This window comes from Paramormyrops kingsleyae, chromosome 6 (assembly GCF_048594095.1).
Source record: "Paramormyrops kingsleyae isolate MSU_618 chromosome 6, PKINGS_0.4, whole genome shotgun sequence".
NCBI lineage: Eukaryota > Metazoa > Chordata > Actinopteri > Osteoglossiformes > Mormyridae > Paramormyrops > Paramormyrops kingsleyae.
This window is the reverse complement of record NC_132802.1, coordinates 19,258,356-19,282,972: the sequence shown is the minus strand read 5'-3', so window position 1 is coordinate 19,282,972 and position 24,617 is coordinate 19,258,356. Positions and strand designations below refer to the sequence as shown.

Sequence of the window (24,617 nt, the reverse complement as noted above, 5' to 3'; positions counted from 1 at the left end):
CACTTTTTCAGATTATTTTTTTATTGGTGACTTTCCTTGTACAGGACCTTCTCATGAAATTCATTTCTGAAACACCTGTCCCCTAAAACAATATAGTTTACAAGATGATAAAAGTAATGTCAATGTTCAATAACCATTTATTATTTTAACAAACTTTTAAAGAGAGTGTTCCCTCAGTCTTCCTGCTGTAACTGGTATGTCACAGCCCTGGATACTCTACATACTGTTACTGCAGAATCGCACCTCGTGGTAATAATCTGGCAGCCTGCTCACTGGGACCTGCACAGCAAGGTCAAGTCTTATTGGGCAAACAGTGGTAATAAGTTTAACAAATCCAGATAACATACACAAGTCCAAATGCCTAGTGGCACGTTAACAGAGGGGAGAATAAATAAATTAATTATATATATTTTTTGTGTGTGTGAATAGCCACAAACCATAGCATTTTCATTTGTTTTTAATCTTTGGGAGAATGACAGCAAGTGAACAAACACTGTTAAACGGGGACAAGCTGAATTTCCACAGGAGTGCAAATTAAATAGCTCTTAAAACCCTACATTTCATTAGCACCCCAAAGGCAAAACGCTTCAAACCTTCATTTTCGCCAACACAAAAATTACCTTGAAACTCCACCGAATAATTTAATAAATGTGTAACTGCAATAAAATGTATTTGTCGCCGAAGGAGGCAAATCAAAGTGTCGTGTATGACAAAGCAGTAAGTGGTCATTTCCACGTTAAATGTGAAAGCAACCAAATCTGCTGCCTTAGCAAACTCTGAATATCATCCTCAAATACTTCACAGTAAGCAAAACGGCGTTTGTTTAGTTTATCTGCAGACTGGTTACGCGGCCGCCCAGCATTACAAGCCCAAGATTCTCAATTTTTCCCTCTAAATACTGACACAGACATCAGGGATCCTGTGTCAGTAGGACTTGCGAGTTGCCGTTCAACCAGGAGCTTAACCTACACCTGGAGGATGAGGTCAGATGCTTAACAATGGAATAAAATAAAAGAGGTGAGGTAGATGGACAAGCAGAACACCCTGTCAGCGCCAAGACCCTCTCACACTAAGATCTTAACAAAAAGGACAGACTGGACAGTAATTCTGCTGAAAGCCTATATTGTGATTTAACTAAATTATTAGTGTAACTTTCAACACAAACCTGCTTGCAGTACGAAACTCTTATCTCGAGTAGTGAACCACAACAAAATAGCTACTAAGATGCTTCAAACGTACTTGCGCAAGCATCTTTTCAAGGCTTGGAGATTTTTAAAAAGTGGCTGGATTAAAATCCAATGCAAGCTAATGAAGAACAGCACACAGAGAAGCACGGCTCACGTTTCACTGATTTCAGTCTTTTTTGTGTCTCATTGGGGAAATGGACCAATAAACAAAACACTAGAGGCAAGACTCACCATTAAAAACAAGGCATGAACTAACGACTCCTTTCCATCTCACTATCAAACTCAGTAGCAATCTAGATAACATATTACATAAACAAAATTAGCAGAACCTTTTCTATGACATGACCTGTTCAAGGGCACATGAAGGTACCCAGGGATTTTTGTTTAGAAAACATCCAGGTTGCCAGAGGGCAAAGGTGAATTGGGAACTTCCCTGTCAGAACTTCACATCTCTGACCTCAAGGTGGTTGCTGGTTCCCATCCCTTTGACCAAAAGCTGCCGGTATAGTATAGAATGTGTATGAATTGGACTGGTGGAGCCTCAGGCCTGACTGCCTGCGACCCGAGAACATGACCTTGATAATACTTGTTTTTTCAGTCCAACTTTCCCGTGGTAGATTAGAATGTCAAATCTTGATTTAACAAGGAGCTATAGTATTAGCCAGCCAAGTAGCAATGAAAACAGAAATTCTCAAATCTAATTAATTGAAACTCATAGTATGGATAAAAAAATACCTTATGATAATGTGTATTACTGATAAAATAAAATATCAGATCATTCAGTTATTAACCTTAAACCAGGGACCTGAAATCCAATTAGTGACCGACATACAAAAACTGTTTTAACAGTACGGCCAGCATGATTTGAAGACAGTGGTTATGGATAAGAACAGAACTGACATCAAATATTACAAACTGAAGTGCTAGTGGGGATGCAAGGAGAAAGATATTCTTCAAACAAATACCTAAGAATTACACTGCATAACAGTGTAACATTAAAAACATTTTAAAAATAAATAAAACCTGTAGATTCTGACAGAGAAGAATAGATGAAAAGGTGCCAACAGAAGATACAGGAACAGAAAATAACAGATCAGCAGCCACATACATAGCTGTTGAACAAAAGCACCACCAACGGAAAACTCTCCCCCCCCCCAACCCCCACTAAACCCCCACTAAATGCCACAGGAATAACTACGGTTACAGCAGTTTGTTTCAAAATAGTAATCTGAGAGGTTTTCCCTTTTCCCCCATATTCATAATCATTGGAAGACCCCCAGATTAAAATCCATTCAGATAAATTTTCACTCTCTCCTGAGAGATTATTTATGTCACGATATGGAGTTCCTCTCCCTACGGCGAAGGAACCCCACACAGAGGTAGACGGCAGTAATTTATTCAGGAAATGCTACAGGGAGACCCTAGAACATCCAGTGCCATGAAGGAGAGCGCCAGGCTGGTCCACATTCAAGTTGTAACAGTGTAGCTGCTGGAGTTGTGGGTGGTATATGGCAGCTGGGAGCTGGAGGGGGGGTATTGTCCCATGGATAAAATGCAGGCAGTTCATCCTAGGGGTGCCAGAAGGATGGTGGGGGTACAAACGAATCCAGGATTACATCTGATGCACCTCATGGAACATGTGCTCCCGCGGTATTCGCGTCTCGGGGCCGTACAGCTTGCAAGCACGGCGCCCAAAGGCCGCTACCATCTGCTTGACCACCTCATCGAAGAAGACCGTGGCCAGCTGGGAGTGCAGCAGGGAGCGGAACTCGAAGGAGATCTGGAGGGGAGAGGAAGATGAAGCGGAGAGGTGAGTCAGCAAGCACCTGCCCGATGGGCCCTTTTCGGGGCGGCGGAACCGGACGCAGAAACATACTGAAAAGTCGACTGTGCAGGTCCTGGGATGGCCGGGGATACCAGGGCTGAAGCGCCATATTGTCTCCAGGTGGTTGAAGAGCTTGCCGTCGGTGCACACAGCCTAGGGCAAATGGGCCAAGCAGGAGACAGCACAGTAATAATCCTGGTCCCAGCTTGGAGGAGGGAGATCCAATGGTCGCCCAAAGTTTGTGCATTTAGGCGAACTGTGGTTTCTAAATCGCCCTCTATGCGTAACTGTAGCTCATGGGAGTTCAGGGGTTCAGGGAGTTAACCAATCAGATTGTAGAGTAGGTGGGTCCAACCTCTTCTACGATCTGATTGGTTCTCTCTCTGAACCGATCATTTTTCCTACTGCCCTCAGAACATGTTTGTGTAAGTAAAACTCCCACGAGTGTAACTATGTGTGACTATGTGCTCTTCGATGGACTGGCATCCTATCCAGGGTGACCTGTCCTTCCTGGCTTAGGTCCCAGGATCATCATGACCTTACAGATCTTACTTAAAACAACATCAGTATCAGCTGGATGGTCAATGTCCTTTTGAGCATATAAATTCACATTGCTGCCTGTTGTGTATAATTGTGACTGGAAGCCTTGTAATTGTATATCACAGGCAGTTGGAAGTGGGGTTGTGTCTCCTGTTACCTTAACAAGATGAGGACGCACGCTGGTGATCATCGATGTGTATCGCTCCACCACTGGTGGGAAGCCCACCTCAAGCTGGGCTTTGGAGTGACCTGTCCTCTTCATGACGGTCTGTGATTTCTTACACCAGGGCACGAACAGCTTGTAGTCATCAATGTTGGACACCACGTCATACATCTCCTGCATGGAGTACCTGATAATGTCCAGTGAAACAACCTTCAATCAACCATAACCCTGAGTTTGAGTCACTTTAATTATGACATTTCGCAAATCGAACCTGGAAAGGCTGGAAAATAGGGACGGGCCTATCCGTGTTTTCAGTTCCAATTCGATTCCAATACACAACTGCCGATACTGATTACAGATTCCGATACAAGAGCTCTTTTTATTTTTATATATTAGTATCATAAATGTATATAATATATAAATATTTATACATTCATATTTTTTTAAACTAGTAAATACAAATTTTAAAATCAATGCCAAAAAATTCTTTAATTAGGCTACTAGAAACATACATAACCTACTGTTCTACATCGTTTGTATATCTTGTTTTAAGCATTTTTGAGGCATTTGCAGTTCAGCTTGAATATATTCCTAGAGAGTATACGCAAGTGGCAAATGCCCCACAGTTTCTCTCCCACTGGCAGTAGCATCATAAGAGATGCTTGCACAGTCTTGTGGGAAGCCTTCCCAAAAGATTGGCAGCTGTTACAGAAGCGAAGAGGGAGACCAACTACATATTGACACTTATGGATTTAGAACGGAACGTCACAGAAGTTCCAGTAGTTGTAATGGCCAGGTGTCCCAATACTTTTGACCATACAGTGTGTCTTTTGTAATATAAACGCTAATATGTCCTGATGCATCCCCAACAAGGACATCATGATAACTATGTGTGGGGCCATTAAATCTTCTACCATAAGTGACATAGGCAGTAACGAAATCTTAACACAAGAGCTCAGCTGAATGCATGGCAGACACAGGTGTAAACAGCAATGTGTCTCAGCTGCCCACTTGTGATCCAGTCACCTAAGATGCATTTTAAAACCAAGTGTTAACAGAGCCATAGTCATATTCCTGAACATGTCAGTGAAATTAAAAATAAGTTTTGAATTTAATTCATCAAAACAACCCAATAATCGATTAATGAAATTAGATCAAGGTAAAAGTTAAATATTTTTCATGCATTGGATTGTAAATTGCAAAATAATAAATAATTGCAATAGAATCAAAAGGCCTTAAGGTCACTGACTTACACCCATGTCAGATACGACAAAAAAGTCAGAAACCAGGAAATCAACTCAGGTCTCATTCCACACATTCCTACACAAAGTGCTTCACGGCAAGTTTTGCAGGTTTCATCACAAAGAGCCCGGGCTCCACTCTTACCCCAGTATCCTGCGCTCGGAATACTCCTTCCGTTTGTTGGTGAGGCTAATGAAGCTGCGACTGCCGGTAATGGTCACATGCTCACTGCTCGTGTACTGAAGCATTCTGGGTGTCCGAGTCATCAGAATGCCACATGACGACAAGTACCTACCAAGGAAGGCAAAATAGTACGATGAAGTATGAAGACCATAGAAACTAAAGAGTACAATACCTCATTTTCACTATTTTCTAGTTCCATTATAGGCTATGCCGATTACACAAACTACCCCCCCCCCCCAACCGACAGCAGAAGGCACTTCTCAACACTAATTAACTCCATCCATTGATTAGTATTGACCAGCATCAGACACTTATGTCATTACAGGGTCTGGCATGCATGAAGAATGAGGACTTTTCATTGGCTGACCCGTTTCGGCTCATTATTCCCACTTCACAGAGGCAGTTCATACACACAAGAGTAGGGCTGCAAAAAATGATTTTTTTGCTAATCGGTTAATCATGTGATCAAGCGATCAATGGATCGATTAGTTAGACCAAAAAGTGCAAATGCTTTGTTTAAAATCATCAAGAGGAATTTTTTAAGTCACAGCTGTAATAAAAAAATCTATTTAAAGATTAAAATCAAATGTCTGCTGTCTGCGCTATAGTAAGCTTGCTATCGATAGCATTTTATCAAGGGCCACAACTTTACAAAGTAAATAAAATCAAATCTGATGCAAGCTAAATGTAACCTGCTGAGCTACGTCATATCAGATTATAATTAATCCCATAATACAATGGCCATTCATTCAAAACCTATTATTTCAACCTCTGGCAGAGTTATCCGACAAGAACAATTAATGCACATATGTTGCTATTTAAATATAGAAATGGTGTCTTATACACTTCAGTTGACAGCCAGTTTTCATACACAAGTGAGGCAGATCACAAGACCTGCGTATTTAGAGGGATAGTTGGCAGATCAGATGTCTGGCGGATGGGTCCTTTGGGAAGTCAACACAGGAAATTCACCCATCATATACTGAACACTTGGGACGTGGCAGCATTATCACTGCACTCTTGTGGGGAAGTCCCAAATGCTAACAGCAAGGGTTCTCAACAGCAGAATGAAGCTTGCATGAAAGGGCTATTACAGTGACTCCCCTTTGTCACTGTTAACATATGGAATCAAAGATGACAATTTTAATGTGTTCAGATAAGACATGAGTTGAATTTGTCAGCCACATTTAAAACATTTCCACCTGGAGTGGAAATATCAGAATATTTACTTTTCGATTTAAAGTTCCTGGGGTGAGGGGAGGGCCTGTACCGGGTAATGGATAATCAGCAGCTTATCAGTCTTAATAAGGAACAAACCAAACAGGCTGTCGTTTCCCTGGCATATAGGCATGCTGCCACCTTTATACCAGGAAGAAAGAAAGATTATCCTATAATATGTTGGGAAATGTATGTCTAACTCTCAATATCACCAATAATACTCACCCACTCCTGCCTATATGTATACCCCATGCACATAAAATCATATGAAAATCATAAAATCATATCACTCAACAGGCAGGCAGCACATGTAAAATGAGCAACGTGCAAATGTAGAAAATCTCAGTGCGTGCAAAAACCATCACCCTTACACATCCCCTGTTTTGATAAAGAGCACAAGGGTGACAATGAGAGTAATTGCCAGATAGACATCTACTCAAATTACCAAATGCGGCCTTAAACAGCAAAGAGGGACCAGATATTTCAGAATTCAGTGACTGCAGCTATACATTTTAAATTAAGCAAAAAATAAATGTGAAACATGCACAAACCCTATACACTACTGAATACTTATTGTCACAAACTGTTTTTGACGTAAATTTCTAATCATACCAGGTTCCTTTGCTTTCAGCAGTTAATTACCAATCAAACTCTACATAATAAAGCAATTTCAGATTAAAAAAAAAGTGGATTTTTTTTCCATTAATCACTCAGTGAACTCCCTGCTTTTCTTAAAAAAAGAGGACAGTTTTATCAAATGTAACCCAGCTGTAAGATGTACACCTCTGCAAGCCCAAACACATTCAATACAGCTAACAGAGGTAGGTACGGCTGTGCAAATAAATTTTGTCCAGTTTCTGGTCATAATGCGCTCGTTTTCTCTTAAGTTAAAATTAGCTAATTAAAACGAATCTACATGATTTCGTTAAAACGACAAATGTTCCTCGTTGTGACTTTACGTGTGTTATGTTATAAGGGGAAAAGAGCCAAACTGACGAGTCCTGACGACTCGCTTGCACGATTTTCACTTTGCCGGGTGACCCCACGTAGTCTGCCAGTGCGCGAATACTCCGTGAATTTTACGGTAACAGGTCCATCAATGTCCTTCTGTATCTGACAAGCAGCTACATTAAAATTCATCCAATTCTGCGGTGGAATTTAGGGGTTATGGTCATTCAAACCTATATACTGTAATAACAAATGCATGTGCAGTATATACCACTGAGCCTTATAAGGAGAAAATGGACAAATTTTATTTTGTCCTGGTAAGAAGGAGATTGAACCAGATAAAATTAAATGGTAACAGAACATGGTAATAGAAAAGAAGATTCCGGTATGTTATGCTAAATTTCTGCTGTTATTTTAATAAACGAATAACTTAGAGAAGTATATAAACCTAATATACTGTATTTCCTACGTATAGGACCCCGAGGACCAGAGTCTGGCTCCCCCTTATAGCATATGTTATGTAACTTATGTACATGTATTACTAATACTCAGTTGCACCTAAACATGTTGCCAATGGAAGGCTATAGTTTTAGTCACAGATACATACAGTTTGGCAGTCAGATCAAATGGTGTATCTATGCATCGCACCGTGGCCTTGGGAAGCTTCATTCCGACCGGTGTCGCTTACCTGATGCACGGTCTCGGCCGGACAGCGCACCGCGTATCGCGGCAGGCCTGCTCGGTGCCCAAGGTGGCCATCTCTAAAAAGGCGCTTAAGGTGCGCACGCCCATGGGCAGCGGCCGGGGCCCCGCAGAGACCGCCATCGTCTTCTGTACCACAACTTACTGCGCCGAGGACCTAATTAAAATTGTCATGCGCCTTGCTATTCCCTTCGGACCTAGAAAAATGGTGTCGGGTAAAACAGCCGACACCACTATAATTATATTCTACTTAACAATCTTAACCATCAAAAAACAACTTGTCCGTTCCTGTAGTCGATATCTTATCGCCAGTAACTTTTTATAGTTTTAAAATTCCGCTTTTTATTCCTGAGTCAACGCACTCCTGCCCGAACTGCAGGATATCTTCCAATACCGGTTCGAGGACACGCTGTTCCTACGTTTGGACTGCGATCCGATTCGAGCCACCAGCTGTATCGGAGGCCAGTAATTTGGTTGATTTTAAATTTGTACAATACCAAGACATTTCCAAATATTTAATTTAAGCTCATCCTGTATGCACGCAATGGTTAATCTATTACATCACATCATGCGACGCCAGGACTCTTCCAGGATGGGATGCTCCAGCCGCCGTGCGGAACTCCCACTACCCCCGTAAAGGCTCCAGTTGGTTCGCTCTCCCTGCTTATTGGTCAGTTATCCTACTTTTAAGGCTCCTAAACCAATCAAAAGCCGTATAGTCTTCCATTCTGACGAAACAGTGTACATGTAGCGCTTTAAACGGGGTGTTTCGCATTATTATCCCAGTAGTAGGAAGATAACCGCTTCTAGGTAATATAAGAAGTGATACATGTTTAAAGTGATGCTGTACATGAACACGCGTCAACATAATGGTGTATTTGTTTTGAAACCGCTTTAGTTTAATCATAAGATGTGCCTTTGCGCTGCGAGGAAATACAGTACAAAAACTAATCTTGACCTGAAGAGGGCATGCAAAATCTACATCAGAAGGGGCATATTCGGACACTAGATGTGTGTGGCCTGCGTCGCTACATCAGCAACATCTGTAGTGTTTATTTTTAAAACGTTGTTACTATGATATGTATTGTAAAGTCCCTGAAAATTTAGAGAATAAATCCTTTTACATGTAATTTTGATCATTTTATTAAGTAATATTCGAATTGATAGTTATATCACATTTATCTAGGCTTGAAGAAGCAGACCAGCTCATTTGTTACAAGGTCATTGTGATCTGTGTCTTTGAAGGGGATTTGTGGAATATGTTGATTTTTGTGTGTTATTACAAGGCTTATTACTGTGTGAGTGTAATCATTCTTATAAGCTTCAGCTAGGAATGCCAGACTAATTTTATTTTTCTAGTAATGTTGAAGGCTACCTGTACAAGAGTACTTTTTAAACACTATGTGTAATTGTTTTTAATTGGCATTGCTTAATTACTTTGGAAGTTTTGTTCAATAAATTTGAACGATATGTGTAAATTTTATGGCAAAGTGTATTACAGAAGAATGAAAGGTTGTTATTATGAGATAGATAATTATGGTGCCAATAAACTGGAACAGCTGATGGGTTGAAAATGTCTGGTCCTACCTAAGACTCCACTTCTGACCAACAAATCTTATGCAGCTGAACCAACTGTGACATTCATGTCAAATTGCAAAATCAACGCGGCCACCTGTCAAGAAAAAAAAATCAATGCAGGACTTTTGCTACTCATCTTTTTTTGTCCCATGACACTGACTCATTGCCTTTTTAAGGGGGAATTGTAATTTTAAAGCCTTAGGCTTTTAATATCACATATAATGAACGTCATCATGATGACCATCTGTATTTCAGGGAAAGGTCACACTTTCTTTTCAGACAACATATTCCAGCAACCACTTCATCATAATGTTTCCTTTCCGCTAAGTCTATCCAGGTTCAGAATGGTTCATTACAATGAACCATATTCATGTCCTTTACTGCCAATGCTTAAAAGGAAAGGGAGCCAAAAAAGCTTTTGGATAAAGTGTATTGAATGAGTTCCAATGACTGTACACTATAGTTTGATCACAGATTCCTGTTTAAGTGTCAAGTCAATAATATATGGGAAAAATGGCAGATAGCCAGGAACAGATTCAGGATGAACTTTTCAGTAAAACATATTGCTTTCCAGAAGCAAAAACTTTTAAGTGTTACTCTGAATGACAAAAGTATATCTCAGTCTGAATCATTTGCTTTATTTTTAATCAGAATGCTGTGAAGCTCAAAGTTTAAACAGCCAGAACTTCATAAATGCCCATTTTAAAATGGCAAAATACAAAAATGTTGCACAGTACAATGTCTTGTAATGAGTTTTTTTTTTTGTTTTCAGTCCCTACAAGACATAGCTGAGTTTTTTTGTGATTGCTGAGGCCAAAAACGCTTGATTTTGCAGCAGCTTTTCCAAAAATGATGACTCCTATGTGTTTCTTTTTTGCATCAATTGCATAAAAAAAAAGTTCAGGATTTTTTAAAGCTACTACCGGTGAAGAAAGAGATGTGTGTATTTCATTTTAAATCACACAATCTACGGATCCCACAAAGTCCCCAACCCTGTTACTGAAGATCTACTCTGTTCAACACCTTAGGTCTACTACCTGCTGCTTTGACACTCTGTCAAAGGTCTTTAAAGATGTTTTTAACTGTATGATATCATATGTGCTACAAATACATCAAGAGTCTTCTTCAATCAGGCCATTTTCCAATGGCTCTGAAGACCATTTATCAAACTTCTTTTTAAAGACGTCTCAGTAATAAGTAACTATAGGCTTATATCAAACTCATCCTTTTTAGGAAAGATTATGGAAAGGTTGTTTTTCTGCAACTTAGGTCTTTCATGGTCCAGAACCATGAACCAATATCTGGTTACAACTGAACTTTTCAGCCAATTTTCACAGCTAATCACAAAGTCAAACACAAGCAGTGAAGGAGATTCGACTGCTCAATCAAGACATGCCACTCTCCCGGTCATAGTGTTATGGTTATTAGTTCAACCTTACACTGCTGTGCTGACACTGCACACTGCACTTTAACTGGCTATAAACATTTTTTGCACAGTATTTCATTTCATCCTGTAAATTGTTCATCCTTTGTAAATTCATAGGTTTTCTTTTTTCTGCTTTGCACTCTCTATAATTTATTCACAGTATATTTTACAAATTATTTTCTAGTTTTCTTTATTTGCACAAAGTATGAGCGGTTCAGGATACATTTCACTGCATGTTGTACCTGTATAACTATGCATGTGACACATAAAGAACCTTGAATCTTCAAAGGGCTTGAATAGCAAAAATGATCGGTGTGCATTGCCGTCTGTGCACTGGATATCAAGAACCGCCTGGCTTGTTTTTCCGCTGGGGCGGATCTTGCCACCCCAAGTAAATGCACGGATACCCCTGCTGCCACACCACGTCAAAATAATAAACAACGGAAACATTAATTATTTTTTAAGCCAAATCATGTAATATGTACGATGCAGTGCGGCCACCGACAAAAATAAAACTGACCCCTGATGCCCCCCTTAATCAAAATGTTCTGCTAGCACCACTGGTTACAAGATATTACAGCCTGAAAGCTGAGCATCGAATATACCAGGCTTACTTTATCGCTGTGTAACAAAAATGTCTTTGTAAGACATTCCAAGATTGAAGTAGAATTGTATGTGCTGTGTTCGCCGCTCACGTGTTCACATAAGTGTGCTCAATTGGTTATCTAGCGTGCACAATACAATTTATTGTGCGCTGACCATAATATGTGTGCATAAGTTCAGTTTATTGATTACTTAAGATAATATCTAGTACACACAATATAATTTCGTCTGCACACAAGATAAAAATATTATTTTCGGGACTTAGTTTGCTCCATAACAATTATATTTCATTCCTCATTTTTATTTCTTCTTTCTTCTGAATTCAAGAACCATAGCCTACGTACACTGTTGTTAGGTTGTTTACGGTACAGATAACGCACCGCGGCACTTCCGCCTGCTCTCGCCTGGTATTTTTCCCCGAGCTATGAATATGTACGTGTCTGTGGTTAATGTCCTCGGCTATGAGTTAATTCCATTATCTGGCGCAGTCAAATACCTTGACAAAGTGCCAATTATTTGTTTTATGGCAGCTATGCTGATCTCTGCTCTATGTAATGCCTCAACAACTTAGAATGCCTCAACTTTTTGGTCAATGATTTGTTCTCTGCCATCATCTTCGCGCAGCCCAGCAAGAACACATAAATGCGCACCTGAAATGGGCTCATAAGGACGCGTCATGGTCTAAATGCAAGCTGTCGATTTGGCAATTTCTTAACGATAACATATGGCCAATTTGGAAAAAAATGGAAGCTCTTGGAAATATTGCGGAGTTTTCTTGATTTGGGTCAATATCTGGAATCAGAGAATCGCGAAGTCGTGATGAAGGGACTGATTGTTTTCATCCATTTCCAGTACTAAGTGGAGGCTCTAGATTAGAACATTGGTTGATTAAACAATTTTGCAGGAATTTTTAAACCCTCGGGATTAATATGTGTCATACGTTTTATCTTTAAATTAAACAAACAATCGAGAAACTTGTGATTAGAAAATACCTTTTTATGGATATCATACCGTCAAAATACATTTAAACCCGTGTGCCAGTGGTATTTACACAGATTCAGGCACAAATTAAATCTTTCCACAGGCCTTTCCATAACACAAAGATAAGAAAAGCAACAACGTTATCGACAGATGACTAACGCATCGATGGCGCTACGCACGCCGCCGCTAGATGGCAGTGGTGGGGGCGGCGCGCAGCTGCCGTAAGCCCGCCGCTCCTGTAGGGGGCCACCGTCTTTTCTCCGACAGTCTGCCACAGCAATAAACAACGACGAGCACAGTCAGACGCTAAGCGACTCAGTCCTTTAATAATAATCACAATAAAACACATCTACCGCCGGTTACCTCTGTCCTATCCTAATGAAGGACTTTCGCCCTGACTGACTTTGGGAGATGGGGATACTCAACATAACAGACCAGGTAACGAAACGATGCGGGGGATTTTATTTGAGCCGCGAAAACGAAAGACGGTCTCCGTCTTTCTCTTTTTATTCTTTTTTAATGGAGGAAATGGAGGCTTGGGCCGGGTTCGCTGGGAGAGGCTGGCGGTCTACGGCCTCTCTTTAACTGAATGGCTTGTGTACAATATATATCACGTATCATTAAAATATAGGCCTTAATTTTTATTTTGGATTTCGACCGTATATACATTGAAATATTTTCTTGCAAATGTCACAGTTATCCGTGTTGGGGCTGCAAGGAAGGCAAATACGACGCACCTCTGTGGAGGGTTAACTGCCTTGCAGGTTGTTTAACCTAAACGTCTTTGCTTTTTAAAAGCAATTTCTGACAGGCTTCCCATTTGCATTGTCAAGCATTTATATTTCACGCTTTGTGAAGTGGTATTTAGCTTATTAGCCCCAATGCTGACAAGGCTGCTGCACATCCAGCCCTGTACTGGCGTTAAAATGGTGTTCAGTTTCCTGCCGCCGAGTTGGTATTTTGCACATGCTTTTACAAACGCGTGAAGTTAATACTGCAGCTTCTTTTCTAAGAAATTGTAATTGAGCGTTAAAATCCTCCTACGGCTGGGCGGGGAGCTGCGCAGTTTCATTACAAGGCGCAACATACGCTCACTAGTAACCTAGCTAGTTGGGTAGTTAACTAGCTGTTAAATGACAGAATAGCCGTGCCCAATATGGGTGTACTATAGATGCTTTTTATGTTAACTTAGTCATCCGGGTGTTCGCGGCTGCGGTCTGTCATGCTGCATAATCGAAGTCCAGTGACCGTATAGTACGTAGTTAAAACATTATTCTAATGCCTCCATGTATGCATGTGCTAGTCTGTTTTTAACATTTTTAGTTTTATATCGCAGATGGTCGAATGTGTTAAGATTAGAAGTTATTTATTGCTGCAGCAATTTCGTTCGAAACGGCATACAGTTTTATACCCGTCCGGCTTCTTGAGGTTCGGTGCCTTTCAGAGGAGCACAGCATCCCGGTCCCCTTCTGCAAGATGCTTAACCCCAGTCGCTCCGGTGTATGTGCGCATCACTCGGGTGGAGTCAGGCAAATAAAATAGCCCTTCTGCTGTTTTTGAAGTTCTAAATTGTTCATATATATAGGTCCGATATGTACTGTGTGCCAGTAAACTTGTTCTTTAGGGAAAGAATATGGTTACCAGTAACTTGGGTTTCTGCTAATTCTCATGTGCATGTGCACCTGTTATGTTGCGTGTATATAATGTATATATTTATTTAGGTTTTGGAGACTATGAATGAATGTCACCACGTGCTGCCTGGAGACAGAAGAGCTTTTCAGTGCCGTTTGTGACTGTTAAATGGAGAAGAAAGCTTTAGTTTGTATTTGTTCAGCTGCAGTAATTAGTCATCTGTGGTTGTATTAAAACAAAGGGGTTAGCTGTTTGCCACGGCCCCCATGGCGCAAAAAATGCAACCGGGCAGCCCCTCCCTCATATTGTTTTATTTCATTCATCAGAACGCTCTGAGGACAGTCTGCCTAGTGTTTCTCATTCCAGTTTGGTGCCAGATTTGAGAATGTGTCTACTGTATTTTTCATTGCATCAGAGCATTTGGCTTCCTGTTCTGCTTATGTCAGGCTTTGATCTGTGACTGACTTAAGACTACATGCTAAGTTGCTAAGTCCTACAGCTATTTCCAAAAGGGTGATATTTCAGATTGGCGACTAAATCTGCTGAGCTGACCATCTTATCATGATTGCATTAATAACAGAATGCTATCCAATATGTACTGTGTGCCAGAGATGTCGTAAGTTTCATAAGGGGGATTAATGCACAGTCTAACTGAAAAGTGTGTGTGTGCGCGCCTAATGGTTGTTTCCTTAGTTCATTTGGCGTGTTAAGTGCTGGATGTGTATATTTTATAGGTGTGTTTTTATGAAGACCAAATGTGGGTGAACTACTAGCTAATACATCTGTCTCTGCATGCTCTTTAAACATCTCATCTTCTCCTCAGCCTCCACTGGTCCAGGCCATATTTAACCGAAATGCAGAAGAAGTTCAATTGTTGTTGCACAAAAAGGAAGAAGTCAATGCACTGGTGAGTAACAGAGCTGCATTTCCCTCAGCACCCATGTATGTTAACAGGCTGGAAAAGCAGGAACTGTTTGGATGCTGGTGAATTACCAGAAATTGGGCAAAGAACTCGAATCGTTGAATATCTTAGGAAAAAAAATCCCAGTAAAGCCCTGAATGAGTAGTTTTTTTAATCTTATTTTTTAAACTTAGGATTCCAGCTCTAGCCTCTGTGAAACATATCGGCAAACCCATACTGTATGTAATGTTGAGGGTGACAGCATGGAGTTGATACTCTAGCGCTGTGGTCAGACATGTGGGGTGTTACCAAAGGACAATTCTTATGTTAATGATCTTTTCCCTTGGTCTTCAAGAATCTTTCTTTCTTTCGTGATACCATTTATTCATTTTTTACACAGTAGCCAAAGCCTTCACGTCACATACTGTGTTTTTTTTAGGCCTGCCATGATTTCCTGCCTTACCTGTTCTTAGTAAGTCTGACAGTAGCTTTGCATTAGTCTTTCTCCCTTACTGGAACAGCTGATCACGTTACCACCTCGCATATCTGGGACTGTGTTGGGGGGTGTGTGTATGTATGTATGTATGTGTCAGAGCAGGGTTTGGAACCAGCCCAAACGGCTGGTAGCGTGATTCTGCTTTCTGTTTTGAACCCAGTGAGAATTTTAAAAGGCAGGAGTTTCCAGTTGTCTGAGCTAAACCTTGGTCATCAGTACCAAAGGGTCGTGAGTCAGTGTCATTGTCCTCTGTTAGGCCTTCCCCTCTGACCCCTGTCTGACCTTCCAGCCCCCAGCAGAGCAGCTTTTAGAGACTCACAAGCTGGTACAATTACCCAAAAGTGCACCTTCCATGCACTCTGTGCTTTGACAATGAATACTTCATGCTTAAGTGAAAATCTCAAGCTGTTACTGTATTTGGACTTTAACGTGTGTGTCGGTTTGCTTATGCATAGCTAAAAGCAGGCCTGGCCTGCCCTATAGGCCACATAGGCGATCGCCTAGGGTGCCGTTTGATAGGGGGTGCAAAAGGGCAAGTGGGAAACATCAGCAGAAGAACCTGTGGTTGCATTCCGTGACATTAGTTCTTTACCCTAGTTTTAATTTTTCACTGCTTGTCTTTGGAAATGGTAACTGGCTAGCTGGTTAGCAGCCAGATACCCTGTGCCACTGAAATGTTTTTAATATGAATAAACTGACAAAATTTTTCAGGTTGGGGGAGGGGTGCTCAGCATAATCTCGCATAGGGAGCCAGAAAACCCAGGGCCACCTCTGGCTAAAACTCCGTAATCGTTTGATGGCATGCTCCAGGAAGACATTTGTTAGGGAATATTAAGTAAAGTCTGATAGCCTTGATCAGCTGTTCCTTTTAAGGAGGTAATGGGGGAAATGAGAGAACCAGACTCTTCCTTCAACAGAAGACATTTGGTCAGGTTTGTGAGAAACTGGATGGTTGGGAAAAAGGCTGCAAAGGATTATCTGGGTACTGCGGAGAGAGAGAGAAATGGATATGGTTTGACGTCTCAGGCTGAGAACCTTCATAATATCAGCCGCAGTTGCGGCTGACGTTGCTGGACAGCACTGGGGATTTGGTCTTGATATTTGCTGCCTTTTTTGTTAAGATGTGACACTTTTTTTACCTTCTGTTTGTGGTGCACAGATATGGAAATTTTGTCTGATGCCGATATGTTTTAGTCTAATGTTAACCGGTGACGTTACTACTTAAGGTCTTGTGAATGTGTGTGTCGGCCTCGTCAGATAATGCAAGCAGTGAGACATCAGCAGAGTACTGCTGACTTAGGAGACTGGTGTGGTTCTAAATGGTGAATGAGCCACCAAAATCCTTAGTCCTCCACTGTGGAAAATGGCTGATTGCCCAGTGCAATCAGTTCCATAATATTAGTAGTTATCTATTTTGCTCTGGTGCTGCTAACATTGAATATTAACTAAAGTCTGAACATGAACTGGCAATGTCGACCAAGGTTGACACATGAGAACGACCCGGATGTCTTGATTTTTTAACAACTATCGGCTGATAGCTATATGATAACTGATGTATCAGGCTCAGAATCGCTCAGTAAAATTGTCTGCCTGTTTGTTCTGGCATGTTCTTAAGTGCCATTACGTTTGGGGCATGTTGGTGGAAACGTATTACATGCCCCCCTCCCCCCCAAAAAAAAATCCACCACTTTTGAGAGTCAGAGCATGCTGAGTAAATGTCATATTTAGCGGTGGCTGTTCGTCAGTTGTGACGTTGCAAACGTTTCCCCTGGCATTTTACTGCACTCTATGAACAACCTTTTTAAAGAACAGGGTTTTTGTACATTTCTTCAAGTCTGCTTTCTTTTCTTCCATTTTCCTCCCTCCTTACCCCAAGCACCACCTTTTTACGTAACATGGATATCTGACATTCTGACCAAGCCTTGTCAGTCTGGGAGGCAGGATCGTCACTTATCGCACCCTGTACTGCAGAGCCAGGGTGTTTGCTGGCCTGGATCTCATTCCTGGTAAAGCCTGGTGATCACTGGGCTGGGATAATGGATTTTTTTTTGCCAACTTCTTAATTTCTAGAATGACAAGTATCTAAGTCCAGTAAAATCCACTTATAACGGACTTCAAGGGACCTGGCAAAACAGTCCGTTATATCCAGAGTTGCCGTATGGCCGTAACACAACTACAGGACACCATTTACTCATGCCATACCCCAGCAGACACACTTGTGGTATAGATTATTATATTGTACATGTAGTAATCGAACTTTACCTGACCAGATGCGTGACTATTAATAATCCGACTACGTATCTGCACTGGATATCACCGGCACGCCATGCGCCTTGTAGGCGGAGCTGCATGTCTGTTATACAAAACTACAGCTAAAAGTGGCCCTGGGGACCAAATTGTTTGTCTGTTATAAGCGAAATTCCTTTATATGTGAGTCCGCTATATCCGATGCTTTTTCTGCATGTTCTTAAAGGCCCGTGGCCGGGACCAGCGGACCTCGTCCGTTCTAGACGATATTCCGTTGTAAGCTAGTCCACTTTAATGGGATTTTACTGTAGTAGCATATGTTATTTTAGGTTTCCTTTTGCTGTAGGAGTATAATGGTACATGTAATCATACCGAAAATTTTAGGTACAGCTCTTTTGGTTCAGTGCGCATATGTAGCTAATGAATGCAGCAAACGTGGAACCTTTGTATGTTTTATCAACTGTAGTTTACTCGAACGCTCTAAACAACAGTGTTTTTCATGGTATCGTCATCTTTTGTATGTTTCTTTTTTCAAGGTCAAAGTTCATCTCAAACTGCATTTTTCTTTTTTTCTTTACTACTTTTGGCTATTAAAAACAGTGAAGAGCTTGGAGTAAAATCTAAAATTTTATATATATATATATATTAGTGCTGTCAAACGATTAAAATTTTTAATCAGATTAATCACAGGGTTGCTGTGGATTAATTTCGATTAATCATGATTAAATATCATTCATTTTTAATCTATATTAATCACATTTAATTTTGCATGAGCAAACCGACTCAAGAAAAAGGGGAATATATATGCACTTAACATGTTTATTGAACATCTTGAACATGAGTCGGATGTATTCCATCTGCCACAGAAGTGCAATACCATGGACCCATATCAAAAAGCAAGATTTTTTGCTTAGCCGGTCAACTTGTAGGATTTAAGGTACCTCAGTTTAAATGGTCTTTATCTTCGTTCGCTTACAATTAGCACGAACTACCGTAAATCCGACAAATAATCCAACTACCGTATTTTTCGGACCATAAGACGCACCTTTTCCTCCCCCAAAAGAGGGGAGAAAAAGTCACTGCGTCTTATGGTCCGAATATTGCTCTGTTCACATGCTTTAACCCTCTGGGGTCGAGTGCATAGTTGGCGATGCAGCGTACTTCTCGCGTCTATTTCAGTTTATATCTCGCTGAAATCTTAATGTATAATCATGAAAAAACGCTGGCTAAATCCGTAATGTGTCTTCTTTTCAAAACGTCCATTGTCGGAAGTATTACAGTTTTTAAAATTAGGTTAAATCGGCAAAAAATTAAACTATGTCCCCTTACTTTGTTTTACCTGCATCGGGGGCGTGTAGTACCGCTGTCACCCGAAGATCGCTATTCACATTCTAAATAGCCGCATTAGTGCGTATTCAAATCGCATTCGCATGGTAATTTGGTGAACAACGCAACGGTGAAACACGATCCAAATACATCCCCATCAGCGCCATAAAAGGGGGGAGGGATGTGGCCAGGTGTCAATGGATCATTCATACACATGAAAGTTTTTTGTTACTGAAGTGTCTCTTTGTTTCTTTGTACTTTTATTGTTTTTTACTGACTTTATTTGTTAATAACAGTGATAATGGTTCTTAATGCTGCTGTTGACTACTGTTCACTGTACATGGTTGACGTAAAATATTGTAGGACACTATTTGGTTCAGAATCTTTTTTTTCTTCAAGTCCCTCCCCTACAACTAGGTGCGTTTTATGGTCCGGTGCGTCTTATGGTCCGAAAAATACGGTAATCATGAAGTCCAATTCTAGCCCGGTTAATTGCCATTGTTAGCAATATCAGTTGATAACACATTACGTGCGGTGCTTTACATATAAAACTCCGCAGCAACACATCCACAGATAACTTGGACGGTATAGCGTGTGCGACCGATTTAATGAGCCACAAATGAGAAGTAGTGTTTAAACAGTAAAACTACAAGGCGCAGCTATCTTGGATTCTGAACTCGGGATCCTCTGTGTTGCTCCGAGACATTTCTCGGATCTCCGAGAAACGGGAGCGTATGTCGTTACTTCTGGCTTCAAAACTCCGGAATCCGACTCGGAATACGAGTTCCGAGGGCAAATGGAACACACCAAAACTGCCCGAAATGGGTTGACAGAGACATTTCAGGGATTTTTAATCATTCTGCGTTGCACATGGGTTAATTGCGTTAAAAAATTTAATCAGATTAATCACGATGATGGATTAATCCACGTTAACGCGTTAATTTCGACAGCCCTAATATATATATATATATATATATATATATATATATATATATATATATATATATATATATATATATATATATATATATATATATATATATAATATATAAATTTATAAATATAAATAAGACACATTTTTGAGCTCTGAAAGATATGTATAATTCAGTGTTGTGTTCGAATCCACCTTAGTAGAGTCTGAGCCAAGACCGTGTCTGTAACAAATCGAGTCAAAACCATGTACCAGAAGGTGGGTGAGTCCAAGACGAGACGGAGTTCATTTCTGGACCTGGCTGAGTCAGAGACAGGGAAAACACAAGTTCAGTTCTGGACTATGAATTTGAATTTCAAAACTTTGAATTGAAAACTAAAGAAGTACCTCAAAATTTTACATTAAATTTTTTTTATAAATACTTATAAGCAAAGTTTAGAATTTTTTTCAGGTAAGAAATAAATGATTTATCGAACTCAAAAGTAACAAACATACCTCCACTGCATCCTGTAGTAATTATTTTATTGTAACATGACTGTCTTATGGAGAAGACATTTAAAATTGGCCTTTTCGTTTAACTAACTTTCTATTAAACATAGAGCGCTTCTCCACCGCACAAAGTACGGAAGTTTCGTACGGTACTTTCGATACTTTCGCTTTTCCATTGACTTCCGGTCGAGTACCAGTACCGAAATCTCGAGTACCGAAAGTGCCAAACCATTTGGGGTACTTTGGGGTGGGACTTGCAAACGTATTTGTTGGTTATGCAAATAGCCTGCCGCTGAAACACAAAATACAACCGCCATCTTTTGAAACACACAGCGAACAGAGCGATCGCAGCGAGAAACAAAATAAAAAGCAGTAGAAACAAAAATATTAAAGTAAAATGGAAGGATGGACGAACGAAGAAACACAGGCTTTAATCGCCATATGGTCAGATGAACAGATCCAGTGGGATTTGGATGGCATGACTCGAAATAAAAAAGAAACATAGGGAAACTGAATTGCCCGGAACACCGTAATACCAAGCCGCTTGGAAGAAATGGGGCACACGTGAAACACCGAACAATGCCGCTTGAAAATCAAAAAACATAATTAATTTGTAAACGTAATTGATGGCAGCATGATTTGGATTTTACTGAATCTTATACTGTGATAGAAGCTGACATAACAATAAACCGTATTTTCCAGCCTCAAGTGTTAGTTTTAATTTTGGGCTGTCAGTCAGGGGCGGTCACAGATGATGTTATTTGGCGCCGGTACCATTTTTTACGCCAGTGGAAAACCGACATGAAAGAAGTACCGAACTTTTGGAACTTTATGGAACTCTGGTAATTCACATTCCAAATCTCAAATTGATGCAAAAACTTTTTTTTTTAATTTGTTGAAATAAAATGGAACGACCCACCTTGGGCCTGAAGTTACTGGCTTTCAATAGTGAGACCACGTTCTTCCTCTGCAGAGGTTCCAGTGATCAGTATGTGGATATGCAGTCATGTCTCCGTGGTGACGCTGCATTTATTGTATTCCCCATACATATGGTTTTGGGACTGATCTGCCACTGAAGATGGTTTCTTGTTGACTTATTTTGGTCAGTGATGGTGCTAGAAAGAACAAGTCCAGATCAAGTGAGCCTGATTGCATTAATAAGTCAAAGAAAGTCAGGCTTTTATTAAGGATTTTTTTGGAGAGGTGGGAAATGTGTAGGGTATTCTTGGTCCGTGTTAGGATAACTTTGTCTGTATACTGCAGTATTTTGGTGAAATTTAACCCACTGCACCACATGACAAACCACCTCAGGGATGAGAACCTGAGTGCACCTGTGTGGCAGGTGATACTTCAGCACCACACTAGTCTGGATGGAACATTGTGAGTTTTTCCAGCGGCTGGAGTGCCAATTCAATTTTGATAAACACCATTCAAACAGTGTACCACAGATTAATGTACAGACGCTCCTCTACTTACGAACGAGATACGTTCTGAACGGCCGTTCGCAACTTGAAATTTTCGTAAGTGGTTATTCAACGTAATTTTACGAGTATTCGCAAGTACTAAGAACTAGGATGCTGGGAGTACACATGCTACACTGCTGTGCGGCGGGAGTAGCGGCCTGAAGTTGTACTAGGCGGAATTGGTGCGCAGAAAAAAACAAATGATGTTGCAGACAGGAAATGGGAGCCCAACAAACACAATTTGAACTTAGTCCTCTTAGTTCGTATGTCTGAAAGTTCGTAAGTAGAGGAGCGTCTGTATAGACAGTGTGATGGTATGAAAAATTTGATAGTGCCCAAACCTAGTGTAGGGGGGCTATAGATATAGGTTGGGGGTTTGGGAGAAGTAGGGATTCTATGAAGGGGTGGGGTTGATGGGACGGAATGGGGGATACTTGATTTTGTAGCTTGTTTCTGTGTAGCTACTTACTGTTGTGACAGATGATCAGTGTTTTCTAGAGGGATGTTTGATTTTGATGTCAGAGCTGACAGATAATCTTAAAGGAAAAAAGCAATTGACCTGTGACCTCCCCGGATCTCCCTTTTAGGACCATGAACGCCGTACGCCTCTGCACGCCGCTGCTTGTCTGGGCGACGTTCACATAATGGACCTCCTCATCAATTCAGGTATGCTGGGTCCCCCTGTCTGCCTCGGAGCACCCAGGGCTCCTCCGTCTCACTGCGTTTCTGTCTGAACCCTGCCAGGTGCTAGTGTTAATGCAAAGGACCATGTGTGGCTGACACCTCTGCACCGGGCAGCTGCCTCCCGCAATGAAGTAAGTTACAATAGTGTACCACTTACTAATAACACCATTAGCATCAATAATTATATCATTAATATCGGTAATATTCGCAGCAGTTATTATCTACAAGGTAATATTCATATTTTCCTTTGTAAGACTGCTGCTTATATAGTTTGGACTGATTTCCACCTGTTATTCAATGTGTGCGGGTCAAAAGTCTCATGCTTTCCAAGATATCTGAGAAACTGTTTATTAGAAAGATGTGGAGCTTTTACACCTGGCTGTGAAAATGGTTTTTGACGTGGAGATAATGATGCTGATATGGCGTGGTTCCGTTTCCCAGAGGGCTGTGGGGCTGCTGTTGCGGCAGGGTGCGGAGGTGAACGCTCGGGACAAGTACTGGCAGACGGCGCTGCACGTGGCAGCCGCCAACCGCGCCACCAGGTGCGCCGAGGCCCTGCTACCCCAGCTGAGCAGCCTGAACGTGGCGGACCGCATGGGCCGGACAGCGCTGCACCATGCCGCCCACAGCGGCTACCTGGAGGTCAGGCACTGTTCTGCCACACGTCTCGGTGGCTCATGGACACGCGTGTTCAAGATTCTGCCATTGGCTCAAAGTTGTCATTGTAGCTCGGAGCTCGGCTGCCTCTGTTAAATACTCCTGTAGTGAGTCTCGTCTCTGTTTTTCTGTTTAACTTTTGTGTTTGCATTTGTGGTCTCACTCCCGTGTGTTTTGTGCCCAGATGGTGAAGTTGCTGCTGAACAAAGGGGCCAATCTGAGTGCCAGCGATAAGAAAGAGAGGCAGCCCATCCACTGGGCAGCCTATCTGGGTAAAGAGCCATTTGTCATTGAGGCTGGTGTGGTGGGCCTTGCTGTCACCTGCTCAGCCTGTGTGTGTAGCATCGACATTTTATATTTAAATTGACATTTATTTAGCCGGATGTACCTAGTGTCCTTGGGTTAAGGGCCCGACAGTGATGTGATGCCACTCTGTCAGCCGTGCGACTTAAATCCATGACCTTCCAGAGAGAGGCACAGATTCCACGTGTTTGTGAGGGTTTCCTGTCCCATGTCCAAAAGGATGCAGTTTAGGTGTTTATGAATTGCCCGTAGTGTGTCATTCTTAGTGTGTGCCCTGGACTTTCTGGGCTAGGGCTCGGCGCTGACCTGTATTGGGTAAAAGGTTATGGGAAAACTTGGATGTCATTTACGCTATGAAAGCATATGCTTCGGACTCTGAAATAAGCGGAAACCCTGCTGTCTCTTGCCCGCCTCCTGCAGGGCATTTGGAGGTGGTGAAGCTCCTGGTGTCACGGAGTGCGGACACAGCCTGCAAGGACAAGCGGGGCTACACGCCCCTCCATGCCGCCGCTGCCAGCGGCCAGATAGACGTGGTCAAGTACCTCCTCCGACTGGGGGCTGAGGTGAGTCTGTGTGGGAGCTAACATGCACTCACTGACCACGTTATTAGCAACACCTGCTTATTCATGTAATTATCTAATCAGCCAATCATGTAGCAGCAGCACAATGTATAAAATCATGCAGATACAGATCAGGAGCTTCAGTTAATGTTCAAATCAAACACCCGAATGGGGGAAAAATGCAGAGTGAATGGTAGCTGCGTAGATGGAAATGCCTTGTTGATGAGAGAGGTCAGAGGAGAATGGGCAGACTGGTTCAAGCTGACTGAAAGGCTATGGTAACTCAGATAACCAGTCTGTACAACCAGAGTGAGCAGGAAAGCATCTCAGGA

General features: G+C 41.4%; 2 protein-coding genes across 3 annotated transcripts in view; one reads left to right on the top strand and one right to left on the bottom strand.

The window, feature by feature from the left end:
• On the bottom strand, positions 1–8,656 carry LOC111840376 (coenzyme Q-binding protein COQ10 homolog A, mitochondrial-like). Of its 2 annotated transcripts, none has more exons than XM_023805132.2 (5): positions 8,569–8,656; positions 5,102–5,248; positions 3,710–3,902; positions 3,064–3,165; positions 1–2,967 (listed from the first exon to the last, which is right to left on the bottom strand). In XM_023805132.2, coding segments are annotated over exons 1-5 (612 nt in total). In that variant the 5' UTR covers positions 8,571–8,656; the 3' UTR covers positions 1–2,799. The 2 variants fall into 2 exon arrangements, with proteins under 2 accessions (XP_023660900.1, XP_023660899.1); XM_023805131.1 differs by having other exon boundaries at positions 7,995–8,643.
• A 4,220-nt stretch (positions 8,657–12,876) lies between these two features.
• The window catches only part of ankrd52a (ankyrin repeat domain 52a), a 31,815-nt gene continuing 20,074 nt past the window's right edge, over positions 12,877–24,617 (top strand). The window contains exons 1-7 of the mRNA XM_023804979.2: positions 12,877–13,034; positions 15,052–15,135; positions 22,669–22,747; positions 22,826–22,896; positions 23,207–23,407; positions 23,607–23,694; positions 24,146–24,288. Coding sequence (XP_023660747.1) covers positions 13,008–13,034; positions 15,052–15,135; positions 22,669–22,747; positions 22,826–22,896; positions 23,207–23,407; positions 23,607–23,694; positions 24,146–24,288 — 693 coding nt within the window. The 5' untranslated portion in view covers positions 12,877–13,007. The remainder of the gene's footprint in view (positions 13,035–15,051; positions 15,136–22,668; positions 22,748–22,825; positions 22,897–23,206; positions 23,408–23,606; positions 23,695–24,145; positions 24,289–24,617) is intronic.